This window comes from Austrofundulus limnaeus, unplaced genomic scaffold (assembly GCF_001266775.1).
Source record: "Austrofundulus limnaeus strain Quisiro unplaced genomic scaffold, Austrofundulus_limnaeus-1.0 Scaffold10, whole genome shotgun sequence".
In the NCBI taxonomy this organism is placed as follows: Eukaryota; Metazoa; Chordata; class Actinopteri; order Cyprinodontiformes; family Rivulidae; genus Austrofundulus; species Austrofundulus limnaeus.
In genome coordinates, this window is record NW_013952412.1 from 969,216 (window position 1) to 984,076 (window position 14,861).

General features: G+C 38.7%; 2 protein-coding genes across 3 annotated transcripts in view; both read right to left on the reverse strand.

Annotated features, from left to right (window-relative positions):
• ifrd2 (interferon-related developmental regulator 2) overlaps nt 1-9,758 on the reverse strand; it is an 11,856-nt gene extending 2,098 nt beyond the window's left edge. The window contains exons 1-9 of one of the 2 annotated variants that reach the window (XM_014001745.1): nt 9,268-9,758; nt 7,823-7,879; nt 5,074-5,190; nt 4,790-4,874; nt 3,423-3,547; nt 3,187-3,344; nt 2,489-2,542; nt 2,137-2,315; nt 450-558 (exon numbers count right to left, since the gene is read on the reverse strand). In XM_014001745.1, coding sequence (XP_013857199.1) covers nt 450-558; nt 2,137-2,315; nt 2,489-2,542; nt 3,187-3,344; nt 3,423-3,547; nt 4,790-4,874; nt 5,074-5,190; nt 7,823-7,879; nt 9,268-9,310 — 927 coding nt within the window. In that variant the 5' untranslated portion in view covers nt 9,311-9,758. The remainder of the gene's footprint in view (nt 1-449; nt 559-2,136; nt 2,316-2,488; nt 2,543-3,186; nt 3,345-3,422; nt 3,548-4,789; nt 4,875-5,073; nt 5,191-7,822; nt 7,880-9,267) is intronic. The other variant, XM_014001747.1, reaches the window with a different exon arrangement.
• A 1,829-nt stretch (nt 9,759-11,587) lies between these two features.
• The window catches only part of amt (aminomethyltransferase), a 6,859-nt gene continuing 3,585 nt past the window's right edge, over nt 11,588-14,861 (reverse strand). Inside the window, exons 4-9 of the mRNA XM_014001748.1 lie at nt 14,580-14,711; nt 14,422-14,500; nt 14,058-14,203; nt 13,677-13,857; nt 13,226-13,381; nt 11,588-12,679 (exon numbers count right to left, since the gene is read on the reverse strand). Coding sequence (XP_013857202.1) covers nt 12,504-12,679; nt 13,226-13,381; nt 13,677-13,857; nt 14,058-14,203; nt 14,422-14,500; nt 14,580-14,711 — 870 coding nt within the window. The 3' untranslated portion in view covers nt 11,588-12,503. The remainder of the gene's footprint in view (nt 12,680-13,225; nt 13,382-13,676; nt 13,858-14,057; nt 14,204-14,421; nt 14,501-14,579; nt 14,712-14,861) is intronic.

Sequence of the window (14,861 nt, forward strand, 5' to 3'; positions counted from 1 at the left end):
CACACACACACACACATACACACACATACACAAACAAATAAAAGGGACAGGACATTAGTGCAGTAAAACGTAGAGGTGGGAGTAATGGTATTTTTCAGACATGGAAGAATTTGATATTTTCAATGTTAAGTTAGCATCTATGCTAATTTTGGTCAGAATCATGACTATTTGGGTTTTATGAACATGTTCTTGAGAGCTATAACATGACAACTCTAGTAGTTTCACAGTGCTTTGAAAAAAAAAACACCATGTGGTGTTTATCAACAATCTGATAATAATAAGTTTAAAATCCCATCATAGTCCTCTGAATCATTTTAAAATCAAATTGTGAGGTGCCTAAAGATTCCCACTTATAAACTCTGTTGGATGCAATGTTAGGTGGTCACCATTTGAGTTCAACACTTTAGTTTCAGTATGTTTTGCACTGGTCATTTAGATTTAGATGTTACCTCATCTAAATCTCGTCCTAACTCCACGAGCAGAGCAATGGTCTCTCCCACTGCAATTCTGTAGTTGACGTCGCTGCTCTGAAGACACGTTAGCAGCTTAGGAAGGTGACTGTAAGAGGGACGACAGACAGAGTAGATGAGACACTGTTACTACTCAACAGGCCAAGTCAGGTGTGGTAAATTCTATCATAACGTGTATTTAATAAAACCAAGAAGGTTAAACATGACCACTTCTTCATTTCAGAGTCATGAATACTTTTTTGTTAGCATCATATACACTTCAGGTAGAATATGATGTAAAATTAACTTGAGAATTTTTATTGCCTGCGACAATACAAAGTGAATGCTTAATGGTGAAAGATTTGTGCTGAACAGCCAAAACGCAAATGCAACGTTTGCATGAATAAAAACAGCTAAAATAATAATAAAAAAAGAAGCAGCAGCTAAAATAGCTGAAATTAGAACAAAGAAACAGAAAGAGCATGTTTGGTGAATAAAGAAATGAGAAGCTGAAGTTATAACAAAGAGGTGAATTTAGCTGAAAAAAGGCTAAACAGAAAACAGCTTAAATTAGCAAAACGTAGCTGAAAGAAGCAGTTAGAATGGCAGAAGAATAGCAGAAAATGTTCGCATGATAGCTTTAAAAAATAAACAAACAAAATAGAAGCAGAAGGACGCTGAAATTAGCACAAAAGCTACAAAAACAGAACAAGAACAAAAGATAAAAAGTACAGTAATAAACATTTTAAAGGCACAGTGTGTAGGACTTGTTGTTTTCAGCGACATCTAGTGGTTGAGTGGTTGAATCATCCTCCCTGGTCCTCCCCCCACCCCCACCCCCCGCTTCCAAACGCAAAGGAGTTGCTACGGTGTCTCTCAGCTGTCAAAAACCTTTGATAATTCCAACCGCGATGTCTACCAGCAGCTTCAGGGCTAGTGATGTTTCAAGTGGTAAGATTATGAGCTTTAATAAGTCAAATTATCCCAGCTACAATGACAGACAACAAATATTACATTTATAGTATTACAACTAAAACCATTTTTGACGCCGCCACCGCAGTTTGTCCTTCATGAGCCTTCGTAGACAAGATGGCGGTGCAAGATGGCGGCTGCCTGTAGTGGCGACCTGCGACCATAGAGATATAAACAGCTTTTTATAAGGTAAAAATAATAAAACAAGGTCTTTGTCTGCAATGATCAGACATGTTTTTTTAACATTGTCATTAGTGATTATCTCAATTTCGGCTCCTACACACTGTGCCTTTAAAGGGTTTTATGGATGTTGAAACAGCTCTGTTTATTTTTTTTTTTATTTCATTTAACCTTTATTTCAACAGGCAAAACATTAAGAACAGTTTCTTATTTACAATGTTGGCCTGAGAGTGCATTAATTAATGTAATTAATTTTAATAAGAAAAACATGGCTGAAATCTAAACATCTCAAAAAGAATAAATTGCTGAAAGACTAAAAGTCATAGCCGGAATGTCCTTGACCTGAATGTTTTAATATATAACTTAATTATTATGTTTTCTAAAATAAATATATAACTTGTTCAAATAACAAAATAATTACAGAACTAGTTACACGCCAAAAAATATCATACGGAAGAAAACATATCTTCAAATTCACACTATTAGACATTTACTGTGACAGATTAAGTTCTGAACACTAAGTTTGTTCACTCACAGGTCCAGCAGCACAGTCAGTTTGGAAGCGGGACAGAGGGTGACCAGCAGCGACCAGGCCTGCAGGGCTGCCACTTGGAGTCCTGAACTACCTGGTTTAGGTGTGGGCAACGTTCCCTCTTTGTTGGGGTAGGAAGACATAAATATACTCTCCAGATGAGCCAGTGACTTCACCAGGGTCTGCAGTGGTTCAGAGAGAACATTGAGAAGCACGAGTCAAATTTTTATTTCAAAAAATTAAAAAAATGGTTTAAATTACAGATTTTGGATAACAACGCCAGTCACGTTTTATAAGTTTAATAGATTGATTTACTGTGTTCTTATATGATTTCATTAATACAACTAAATCTCACTTCTCCTTCTTCAGCAGTGGACACGTAACAGCACATCCCCAAAGCCCTCGCACACTGATAGAGAAAAGGACAAATCATTAAACAAACATTCAAACATTAACGACACCATCTCATTCCATCTGTCCTAATGAGACTTATAAATACAAATTTGTGTTGTTTTGGTCTTTAGGTTTTATTTAGGACTGAATTTGCTCAAAACTACAACAAAAACTGTCGTGGCATGATTTACAAAGAATGCAGAAACACGTTGGAATAAATGCACAGAAAGTCTGCGTGTATGGTCGTCAAAATGATTTAATTCTGAGCAACAACACAGCCGACAGTCAATCAGGAAATCTGCTGAGTTGTGACTGCCGCGTCAGCAGAGAGCAGCCAATAATATAACATCATGATAACATCATGTGACAGTTTACAACCAATCACAAATCACCAACTGTAACCATCTAACCAATGACAGGACTGTCAGCCTGGAAACACCTCATCAGAAATTAAAGCGGTCATACATTGCTGGAGCCTTGAAGTCTGGCTGATAGAGTAAAACAGCCGAAACTGGTTATAATAAGATATGATTACTGGACAGTGTCAAGGTAGAACAGATATATATAATTAATCCATAACAAAAACCTACACTGAAAATTACATTTTGAGCACAAAAGAAGTTTATTTTAGTTAGAGAGCTCAGATCCAGAGTTACTCACACTTTGACGCGCTACTATACTGGCACTGTTGTCAATCAAGATGGAGGTGAGAATGGGACGAAGCACCTTGAAGCCCTCCTCCGCCTCGTCTCCACCCCCCAGCTGGATACACAGCAGGGTGAAAACTGTAACTGCCACTGCCTGCTCCTCCCCACCGCCTGGACATATGAAGGCAACAGAGGCGGAAATGAAATTACAACAATGTTTATCTGCGACTACAGCTCCAAATAACTTACCTTTTTTAATACTTCTTTCCAAGCAGTCGCTCACAGTGAAGCGTCTCTCTGTTAGGAAGTCATATAAAATCTTGGAGGAGAAAGCTTGTCGGAGTGACTCCAGGGCTGCTAGACGCGTCTTCGCACTAAGACAAAAATGAGACAAAGGTTTTAACAGTTTCAGTACGGTGAGGGCCAAAATTAAGACTATTGCACAACCAGCAGTTGCTACATCCTTGTAGCAGGAGGCTGGAGTTAGCATTGGAGAAGCTAGAGAGAGCAGCCAGAACTATGGCTTCTCTTTAATTAATTAAAATTTATAATGACAGATACTTGATTCAGCTAAATGCAAATAAAAAAACAAACAGTGCTGTCGACCAATAGACAGGGGCAAACACAGCTGCTAATTACGGTGGTAACTAAAGCCGTCTGCTAACAGTAATACGTCATGTTGAACAGAAAATTCTGTCTAAGGAACACCTGTCAGTGCATGTCACTTATAGGTTTTAAATGTCAATCACTTTTGTTGAGTTTTCTTTATTCAAAAAAAGCTTGTGTCTGATAAAGTAGGTGAGCAGCCTAGGCATGCTAGTCGCTAGCCTCTCCAATGCTAACGCCAGCCTATCCATGCTAATCACTAGCCTGTCCAATGCTAACGCCAGCCTATCCATGCTAATCACTAGCCTGTCCAATGCTAACGCCAGCCAATTCATGCTAATCACTAGCCTGTCCAATGCTAATGCCAGCCTATCCATTCTAGTCGCTGGCCTCTCCAAAGCTAACACCAGCCTATCCATGCTAGTGCCAGCCTATCCATGCTAGTCGCTAGCCTCCCCAATGCTAATGCCAGCCTATCCATTCTACTCGATAGCCTTTCCAAAGCTAACACCAGCCTATCCATGCTAGTGCCAGCCTATCCATGCTAGTCACTAGCCTCTCCAATGCTAACGCCAGCCTATCCATGCTAGTGCCAGCCTATCCATGCTAGTCACTAGCCTCTCCACTGCTAATGCCAGCCTATCAATGCTAGTTGCTAGCCTCTATAAAGCAAATGCCAGTCTATTCATGCTAGTCACTAGCCTCTTTAATGCAAATACCAGCTTATACATTCTAGACGCTAGCCTCTCCAATGCTAACACCAGCCTATCCATGCTAGTCGCTAGCCAGCACCGGCCTCACAGTACAGGGCTAGCTGCTCAGTTCCCAGTGCTGGCCTATCATTAATCAGATCAATATCTGGGTTAAGAATACATATAGCTTCCTCCTGCAAGGATGTAGGAACCGTTGGTTGCACAATTCTCTAAATTTGGCCCTCATACCATGCCATATTTCAGAGCTATAAACCACAGTCTTGTGTTGCTTATTAGTCTGTTGAATGTAATGTTTACCTCTTGTCCATCAGGTTGTCTATACACTGTTTGAGTTTGTCTTCCATTTGATCCTGTGCCGTCTGCTCATCCACCTGCTCATTCCCTGTGTTGGACCAATGAGCTCATATAACTGATATGTTCACTGTGGTAACAGTACAATAGCTCATCTGAAGGTGATAATACAGAGTAGCTTTATGCTTATATCACAATGCAATAAAGATAATAAAACTGACCAAGCAATTAACCAGACTAACTTTGTTTACGTCATGTTTGGGCATCTCAGCCAGTGTCTCTGTACAGACCTGTGCTCTCTTCCATCACAGAGGCGCTTTCACTGGCACTGCTGTAGTGGCTGAGAATATCAGAGGTCATCTCATCATCGCTGGCAGTGGACTCTCCCTTCACCCCATTTTTAACACCTGAAGACAGAAAAAAACGTGCACAATAAGAAACAAACAAAAAAGTGCACAATAAGTGATAAAAGGACAAAAAAATTGAAGAGATGGTTTTTAATCACATTTAGAAGGATGATGTTTTTTTTTCTTTTTCTTTTTTGGTTAAGTGTTAAGTAGCGGAAATGCAACAATCATTAATACCAAATATGAAGCAGCCATTTTTATCCCCACTTCTGAGTCAGGACAGTTCTCAGGTCAAAAGGTTATTTAAAATCTTACATTATAGGTGATGATCAACATGCTTACCAGGAAAGATACTGGAAAAGAGTGCAAAAAAGTTTGCATTTTAAGAAAGCCTTACTACATCACAAGCAAATTTAAAAGTGGTTTAAGATGACGTTGAATAGTAAGTGTTTACCTGAAAAATGTCCCATTGATCATTGCAAAGGAGTGGACAAATCAACATTAACACCAGAATGTTATTACTCAGAAAAGCTCTGCCATTTACAATTTTATTCTACATAATTTTATGCTACATTTTCACTGGCCAAATACTTTGTTTGCGAAAACAGTTTTCAGTATTTTTATTAAAAAGGAAAGAAATCTTATTGTAAAAGTATGAAATATAGAAGAAGCTCAAAAATCATCGGTATTTAACTGAAACTGTGAAAGCTATGAGACACATCTGCAGGAATAAATCGCTCCAAGTGTTAACATATAGAATATCTGGTCTGTACTTTAATTTAATTTTAATTTATGTGTGCAGGTTCTCATCGAGCAAAACGGATTTTAGTGCCACCACAGAAACAGCTTTGGTTAATTATCAGGAATCGGCAACTAGTGAAAAGGTTTTCCATTAGGCCATGTCCCATCGTGGTTTATGCTTTTATTAGCACCAGGTGTTCTGTTTCAGCTCAGCTCTGCCACGTGTGGTCGTGGAGGAGCAAGAGGCCGGCAGAGCTGAGCTGACTCTCAGGTTCCTGCTGGCTCAGAGCTTTTCACTGTTGGTGGGATTACCGACGACCACGGCGTCCATTCATTCGTTCATTCATTCCTGTGTTTGCTCCAGAAGCGGTCGGACCGTGCTTATGTTTGTGTTAATGTCAACCGGTACAGCTGAGGTGATCCAGAGGTCACTCGTGTCACAAACACCGTGAAAACCAGTTTTCTTGGTTTGGCTTTTACTAGTATTTGTTCCTCCACTGTCCAGAAGCACTACAAACTTACAAGAAAAGTTCAAATAAAAATTAAGCGGATGACATCTGTGTGCAGAAATCACAAAGAAATTATTAGCCAACTAAATAAATAATCCTGGATCCAGGATGGGTAAACTGAGTTAACTAGGTGAAGGTTCAGCCATTTAGTTTGAGCCAAAGTAGGTGTGGACCCCTTGGTTTTTGTTGATCTATTCTGCCTTTTCTTTAATCTGGGATAGCAGCCACATCATTTGAAGGATTATTTTATTGCCACTAAAGGCCACCAAATTAATGTGCTTTTAATAGGATTATGAAGTAGGATTTCAGAAATCATGGTTTTAGTTTGGGGACAACTAAAACTTTGGTTCAAAAGGTCAAAACGCACCATTTTGGATCTTATCAATCAGCGGTTTCTCTGTTATCTCTGTCTCCTGATCATTGCCGCTTTACTCCATTGCAGCCTCCCATACACCCACACACACAAATATATACGCCTTCCTACGCAGATGTACCCACACACTGCTCTGTTTTGTGAAGCGTGAGCTACCTGCCACAACTCACGTGTCGTCTCCTCTACACCGCTTAATGCCGACACAGCAATCGGACAAGTCCAGCAGTCAGCGACTCTTTAAGACGCTCTGCTGTGCTGACAAACCAGAGTGAACCAAAGGAAAACGTGTTTAAATCTTCAAGAATCTTATTTGCAAGCATAATACATAGAACAGAGCATTGCATTTCTCTTTACGGTTCTGTGATCGCAATGCTTGAAAAATACACTTTTACAGCATGAAAATGGGGCATCAATCAAATGCTGTTTCCCCCACTACATGTTCTATGTTGCAGTACAGCTCTTACTTTCTAAGAACACCTAATTATCAAGCTGGTATGTTGAAACATTGCAAAGTACTGATTAGTCTGAGAGAATCATCACCTGCGATTGCAGCGGTGCAAACGCTAAAACCTTTCTGACTCCATGCGATCATTTCAGAGTGTGGCACACAGTTTCTAACATACATTACAGCTATTTGTGTCGCCATTGATAGTCATATTTTGGGGGTTATGTCATTTTGATCAGACCAGTTAGTGCTAAAAATTTTTGCAAACTCACCTTGAAATTTACACTCTATACTACTGTTTACACAGATCACACAAACTGCTTACTAGAGCTTTAATAATGCTTCCTTATAAGCAGCTGATACTGTTCACATCTAAATAGTATTGTTTGTTATGACAACAGTGTAAAGGGAAACAAAATCTAAAGTGAGAAATCGGGGCAGGCAATGTAAGACGGGAAAAAGTTTAGTCGTGTTTAGTGCCTCTAAGAATTTTTTTTATTTTTATTGTGGTCTAGCAGGTAAGCTGGGTTTACTGGGTTTACTGCGTGCACTGCAGCGAAGCAAAAGCTTCTAGGAATGGTCTGAACTGGGAGGGAAGCTGAGGTCAAGGGTCAGACGAGTTACCTTTCGGAGATGCTTTAGCCGAAAGCTGAAGCTGAAGAACCTCCTGACGGAGAGATCCTGGAGTTGACGTATGGGCAGACGGGTGAAGGGAGGTTTGACATAAAGCAGATGTAGGTGGGTGGATGAATGAATGAATAGAAAGATGTCAAACGTGGAGGTGGTCGTGATGAAGAAGAAAACATAAATGAGCTGTGAACTGTTTCAGTAATGAAATACTCTGAGCGACATTTTAAAACAGCACGTTTTACTCCATAAGATGCACGAGTTGCATTTTTTTTTTTCGTGTTTTTTGTAGAAAATCTAACAGTTCAGACTGATCAGGCAGACAAGAAGCATCATGACAACAGGCAAAACCTGTTCCTGTAGCAAGGCTGCAAAATTACACTATTTGAAGTAACGTGAATGCAACAACACAAAGCCTGTATGAATTTTTTTTTTCTCCAGCACAATAAAAACCAACTGTATAATACACTGCAGTATTTTAAGCAGCATGGTAGCACTTGTGCTAAAAATAACATGCAGTTCCACGTGCAGCTTCTGCCTGCTGGAGCTTAGAATGATCATAGAAATCTACAGAGAACTTAAATATGCTCCACTTTCATTTTAACTTCATCTAGCAAGTTAGAATTAGAAAACCCCAAACATAAAAACTTTTTTTTAAATGCAAGTTAAATATATATAAAAAAAAAAAACCATGATCTAGTCCAGTGGTTCCCAAACTTTTCAGCTTTTGACCCACAAAATAACAGTAGCAGAGACCTGAGCCCACAACTATTTTTGGATGATAAACATTTGTATCAGGTCAACTAAACATGGGCATAGTTACAATATTTATTATTCTACATTTATACATTTTAGGTAACAACTAAGGCAAAAATGTAATTAATTTTAAAAATCTTTTCAGGACCCCACCTTGATGTTTCAGGACCCCACTTTGGGTCCCGACCCCAACTTTGGGAACCACGTCCCCCTGAATAAGAACAACCAGTCTAGGTCAACATAGGGATGCAGTGACTCGGGATCATGTAATTGTTTAATAGATCAAATTTTAGGAGGACAAGAAGCTTAATTAAGCTAATAATTATTTACGTGTTCAGTTACTTTCTTTCATACTAATTTGACTAAAATGGTAAAAAAAAAATACTATTATAGCATGGCATTGCTATTTAACTGGCTAAGGTTAATTATTATTAAAAAGCACAAAACGTGTATTTGCTAAAAGCCCTTATTATGCAATAAATTGTAATAATGTAAAATGTAAAGCTTACTGCACTAGTTTATAATGAAAGGCAGGACGAGGAGCAACAGGCTGCCTGTTGATATTCAGCACATTGATAACAAAAAACACTACTATTGCTAAATGTGTGGTGATGGAGCTGTTTATTCACATTCCGTGCTCCCGGCTGGTTCCTGTTAAAAGCCCGACAGTATTTACAAGAACTCACCCGGCTTACTGGAGCCACGTTTCCCCTTTTTACCCCGCGGCATGTCGGATGCTCCGGGTCACAACAACAAAGCTAGCAGCTACAGCTAGCTTTCTCTTCCGTCCCGCTGCTCTCGAGTTTGACAGCTGAAGAAAACAATAAAACAAAAACTGTCTAAACTGTCCCCGTGGTTTGACTCTTCAGGTTGGTTCAAGACAGAAAAGATGTCGCCGATTTTCCACTTTGCTTCAGCGCCCGCTGTGGACACGTGAACCACCACGTTTTTTGTTTTTTTAATTTTCTTTGCAACTCTCCGCGCGCGGGCTTCAATCCCGGAAAAAAAGAAAGAGGGGGTTGTCCTGTAGAGAAAACCTCACTTGTTATCCGTTTTCTGTAAGTATTAACTGTGATTGTCCCCGGGTAGTTTATAACGAACGCCAGGCTGAGATGGTAAGAATTTAGGTCGGAGTTTTGAGCACGCTGCTGTCGTGAAGTCCACCATCTTCCCACAGTAAACTAGTGAAGCGACCGGCTGCCGGGGTTGCCAGGTATGGACCGTCCTGCTAATATCCCCCGTTTCCGGTTGTGCAAACAAAACTTCGTACTTTTAGAAGTAGGTCGTGGTAAAATATTTTATAAGCTTAGAAAATCCAAAAGTCTGTCATTGTTAATTAATATCAGTTGGATATAGCTTTGTTTTTTAATCGTTCTAAATTGTATAAAATGTGAATTTGGTGATGTAATACATAACAGGACGGATCACAATAATGATATGTTGCCATGTTTTTCTCCAAAATGTTCTAGTTTTTAATAATATCTGATCAAATTCAGTTTATTTTTTGTGCAATCAGAAGAACACTGACCAACAGTGTATTTGTATTTCACATTTCTTCTTACAACATCCATCCATTAAGAATTAATTAAAAATCAATGCAGTTATTCAGAGAATCGAGTATCTGGAAATGAAATGTTGCAATAGTATCAATATTTTCTTACACCCTTAGCAATGGGCTATTAAATTATGTTTATCTATTTACCAGTGCTATTCTATTTCATCTAAACTTAGCACAAAACATATACATGCATATTCATTTCCCTGTTAAATGGTGCCACATTTGTAAGGAACATGCGTTTGTGAGATGAGCAGCAGAGCTGAGCATATGTGGGTTGTGGACTTGAAACATCTTATTTTGTTGTTGTTATTAACACATTTGTTTTGAGCTTCTGGTACCCCCAGGTGACGCCATCAGGTCCCGGGTATACGATTTATTTCCGGGAAACAAAGAAATAATCTACCAAACATAAATTTCCTTACTTTGTGTGAGTATATATTGGAAATGGTAAATGTTACCTGCTGGCCACTGTAGGAAATGACCAGTCAGCTAAAGTTGGCAAATTAAATTTTTATGTTTATTTATTTATGCTTATTTAACCAGGTATATCCCGCTGATCTCTTTTGAAGGAGAGGCTTAACATGCATGTTTTTGGCCTGTGAGAGCAAACCGGGTTGCCGAGAGAAAACCCACACAAATACAAAAACATGCAAACTCCACACAGAAAGAGCTCAGATCTGAACCAGGTATCAAACCCATGACCTTCTTGCTGTGAGGCAACAATACTGACCACTGAGCCATCATGCTGCTAATGATTTCATTTCATTAGATTAATACTTTAGGTGCACAGTCCTTTTTACCTATACTAAAATATCTAAAAGAATACATTATTTAGTTCAAAATTCATTAATTTCATTAAAAAATAACTATATGCAATTTTAAGGCTGAGCTATACATAAAAAAAACTTTCCAATGGGTAATTTTCACCTTAAACCCTAAATCCTGAGGCTGCAGGGTCGAGCCCTGGTTGAGAGGATATCTGGCACAAAACTATTGCAAATTTGGACTGAACCTCCAGTCCTACTCAACACTGATGATCCTGGACCATAGATGCAGTATCAACATGGACTTTGCGAGTTAAATATATACATAAAAACTGTATCAAGTGTTTTACACTTGCAAGTTTAATGCAAATGATTAAACACATTATTCTTTGCCTAAAACAATTTAGGGTTTTTGAACAGAATGAAGGACATTTATGTGAAAGTAAAGCTCAAACTTGACCATGAAATTATTATTAAAGTTATCATTACAAAGCTTTCTTAATATAATTTAAATGCACAGGTTACTATTGAGATTTTGGGTTGTAACGCCTCATAGCTTGCCTTTTTCACCTCGTTTCCATTTTCATACAAACCATTTAAATATGTGTAAATTTGAAAAGCTGATTTACCCCGTGGAGATCTGCTCAAATAAAACCCTTTATTTTACCAAAATAAAAGACCAACTATAAAGAAACCACCTTTATTTAAAAGTAGAAATGTTCCTTTGTCATAAAAAAAAAGCATTTTAAACATTCACGGTTTAAATCAGTAGTATTTTTCTCCCTCGTTATAAAGTATCTAAACAATATTGTAATTTCAAACAGAAAACGGATAACACATTATTACACTAAACATTAAGGTTTAACTGCTTTATTAAAAATAAACTTCTCTTCTGGGGTTAAATAAAATCTAAATGAGATTGCTGCCTATTTAAAACAGCTAAATTATAAAACAGATCAGCGATAAAAGCACAAAGCAGACAGAATATTTCTGTTTATCACACTCCAGACAAGAGTATTAAAGGATAGTAACAAAGCTCTGATGTGTCTTTCCAAACCTTTACAGTAATATTATAAATATAAATGTGCTTTTAAAGAATCAAGAAAACATAAAAACTGCAGGTATGTGACGCATTAACAACAAGCACCAGAATTTGTTTGGTCCATCTATGACAGAAATATTGTACCAGGTTTTATTTTTGAAACATAATGGTTTTTAACAAATCAGCTGGTTAAAAGATGAAGAGATCAACAACACTTCTTGTAATGTCATCTGTAACCCAATTCTGATTCACGACACATCCATTGTAAATACTGACGAACTGTACAGTGTGATAATCTGCACAAAGTTTCTGTAAAACATGGAAGGTCCTGTTCTCGTAAACAGCCAACCATCTATAATCCAGCCGCCTTCAATGTGACTAATTACACACATTTAAAGAAGCAGCTTTAATTTATTTTTGTCTTAAACTTACAAATAAGTATTTTAATGGTTTTTGCATTGCTCGAGTTAAACAGCAGGGGGCGACATTATTAAGTGTAGGTGAATTGAGGAACATTCCAGCATTTTTTATTTTTATTTTTTTATGTGAACGTGCGTCTTATCCAGAGAAGTAGTTAGTGGGGACGAAGGGCATTTTGCTGACAGTTGCGGGCTGTGTTTTCTTCCTAATTTCAACCTGGATGGCAGTTCCATTCTTGGCAAATGCTGCATCAACGTAGCCCATGGCGATGTTCTTTTTCAGGCAGGGAGATGGGCAGCCGCTGGTCACTTCACCTATAGGTTTTTATATAGAGGAGGGGAAAGAGGCATTCATGAGTTTTATTTTGAAGTAATCTCTGTCAGGCAACTTGTCTGATTGTAATTTAGAGAATAAATCTCAAATTGGAGGCGGGGAAAAACCTTCAGCTCTCACATCTGTTATGGTCCTGTTCAGCTTGTATTCTCATTCATATAATTTATCTATTAATTAAAATGCTTAAATTCACTTATAGCTGATGCCATAAATGTCTTGTGGTCAAAATAAAAAGGAAAATGTAATTTTTTAAAAGGCAAATGTAAAAGTTTTTGCGGGGGGAAAAAGAGATTTGGCGACCCCCAGTGGACATATCCTGAATTACAGTGAAAACAAAATTACAAAATGAGTCATAATATTAATTTAATTAGGTTCCTGTTCCCTACACTTTATTAATTTATGTAATATTTTAACTCATTTTTGTTGACTTCCTTCTACTGGTCTTATATCTTTTCTTTCTTTCTTTATTTTTTTAGTCTTATCTCTTTTTTGAGTGAGCTGTCTATCACTTCCACCTTGTTTCTTACCTATGATCTGTCCGTCAGGGCTAAGGATGGGCGTGTGCTGTCTGACTGGGGGTCCGGTGGACACCAGACCAACTCTCTTTCTGGCTGTCTTGGCTTTGATCTGAGGTATGACGATTTCAGCGCCAGGAAAATCTTTGGTCTGCCGTCTTCGTTTTCCTGTGAACGAGAAGAAAAATCAATGGAGGCCTTGTTTTATAGTATCGTTTTAGTTTTTTTAGATTTATGATAGAGTAACCTGCTGCCTCTTTGCATGCAGGCAACCCCAACAAACTGAAGTACATGAACATGAAAACCTGCTGAAGAGCAGGGACACAACTAAAACCTGCAGGATAGAGGCCCTCGAGGACCCCTGATCTAGAATTTATAGTTTAAACAAAATTTTCTGCTACAGCCTAACGAAAGAAACAAAAAACTACACAACAGACTACTGCTATGATAAATAAAACATCACCTATTGTCCAAACAAGGCTGGCCTCCACAGGTGTGGTGCTCTCGTCTATGTCGTTGCCGTAGAGGCAAAGCCCCGCCTCCAGTCGAAGGCTGTCTCTGGCACCCAGACCGGCCAGCTTCACCTCACTGTTGGACAGCAGCTTCTCAGTCAGCTCAACCACTCTGGACCGAGGAACAGAAATCTGGGACACACAGACAGTGAGAAATAACTTTATTAATATCAATTTTACTTGGAAAACTTAACATTTGACTCATCTGAATTAAATAAAATCAGTTTCCGGATTTGTAACATTAGCATAGTTTTATAAAAGACAATCTGTTTTGTCAGAAAATGAAGAACAAATCCTGAAAGTAAACCGAATCATCAGGAAGAGAAGCTCACCTCCACACCGTCCTCTCCGGTGTAACCACAGCGAGTGATCCTGCAGCTGGGAATCCCAAACACAGAAGCCAAGGTGGAGGTCATGAAGGTCAGCTTACTGAGGTCATCCTTCAGCCCCTCCTGGAGAACTCGAGCCATGGTTGGACCTGGTGGCACAAAAATCAACATTTGCATTATTTATATCACCAAAATTTGAGCATATACACATTCGGTTGGTCATGTTTTCAACTGAGAAAGAAAAACACAAAAGAAAGACCGAATTAAGGTAGAGGAAAGAAGACAAAAGAGTTCCCGAAATTGGCAAAGACCAAAACGTATAAAAAGAAAAGAAAAAACATGCTAAAGTGTAAAATGAATGTTTCACCTTGCAGAGCGATCAGTGCGTCGTCCAGAAACTCCAGCTCTAAATCCAAACCTGCAGCTTTGAGCTCCGACAGCCTGGCCTGAACATAAAACACAAACTCATCAGGTTTATTATTTCTAACTTATTTCAAGCTCATCTGTTGACACAAATTCCCTCACCTTCATATGAGCCGAGTCCTTGTCAGCACAGCCTGCGTTGGAGACGACGTACAGGTAACCCTGGTCAGTCTTTGTCACAATGAGGTCATCAATGATTCCTCCTTTCTCATTGGTGAAGAGGGACAACGTACCCTGAGAGATGAGGGAAAAAAAGACCCCTGAATTCTAATGCAGATGGTCCGGCTCAGAGTCATATATAATACAGCGGGTAAAATAAGTATTGAACACGTCACCATTTTTCTCAGTAAATATATTACTAGAGGTGCTAATGACATGAAATTT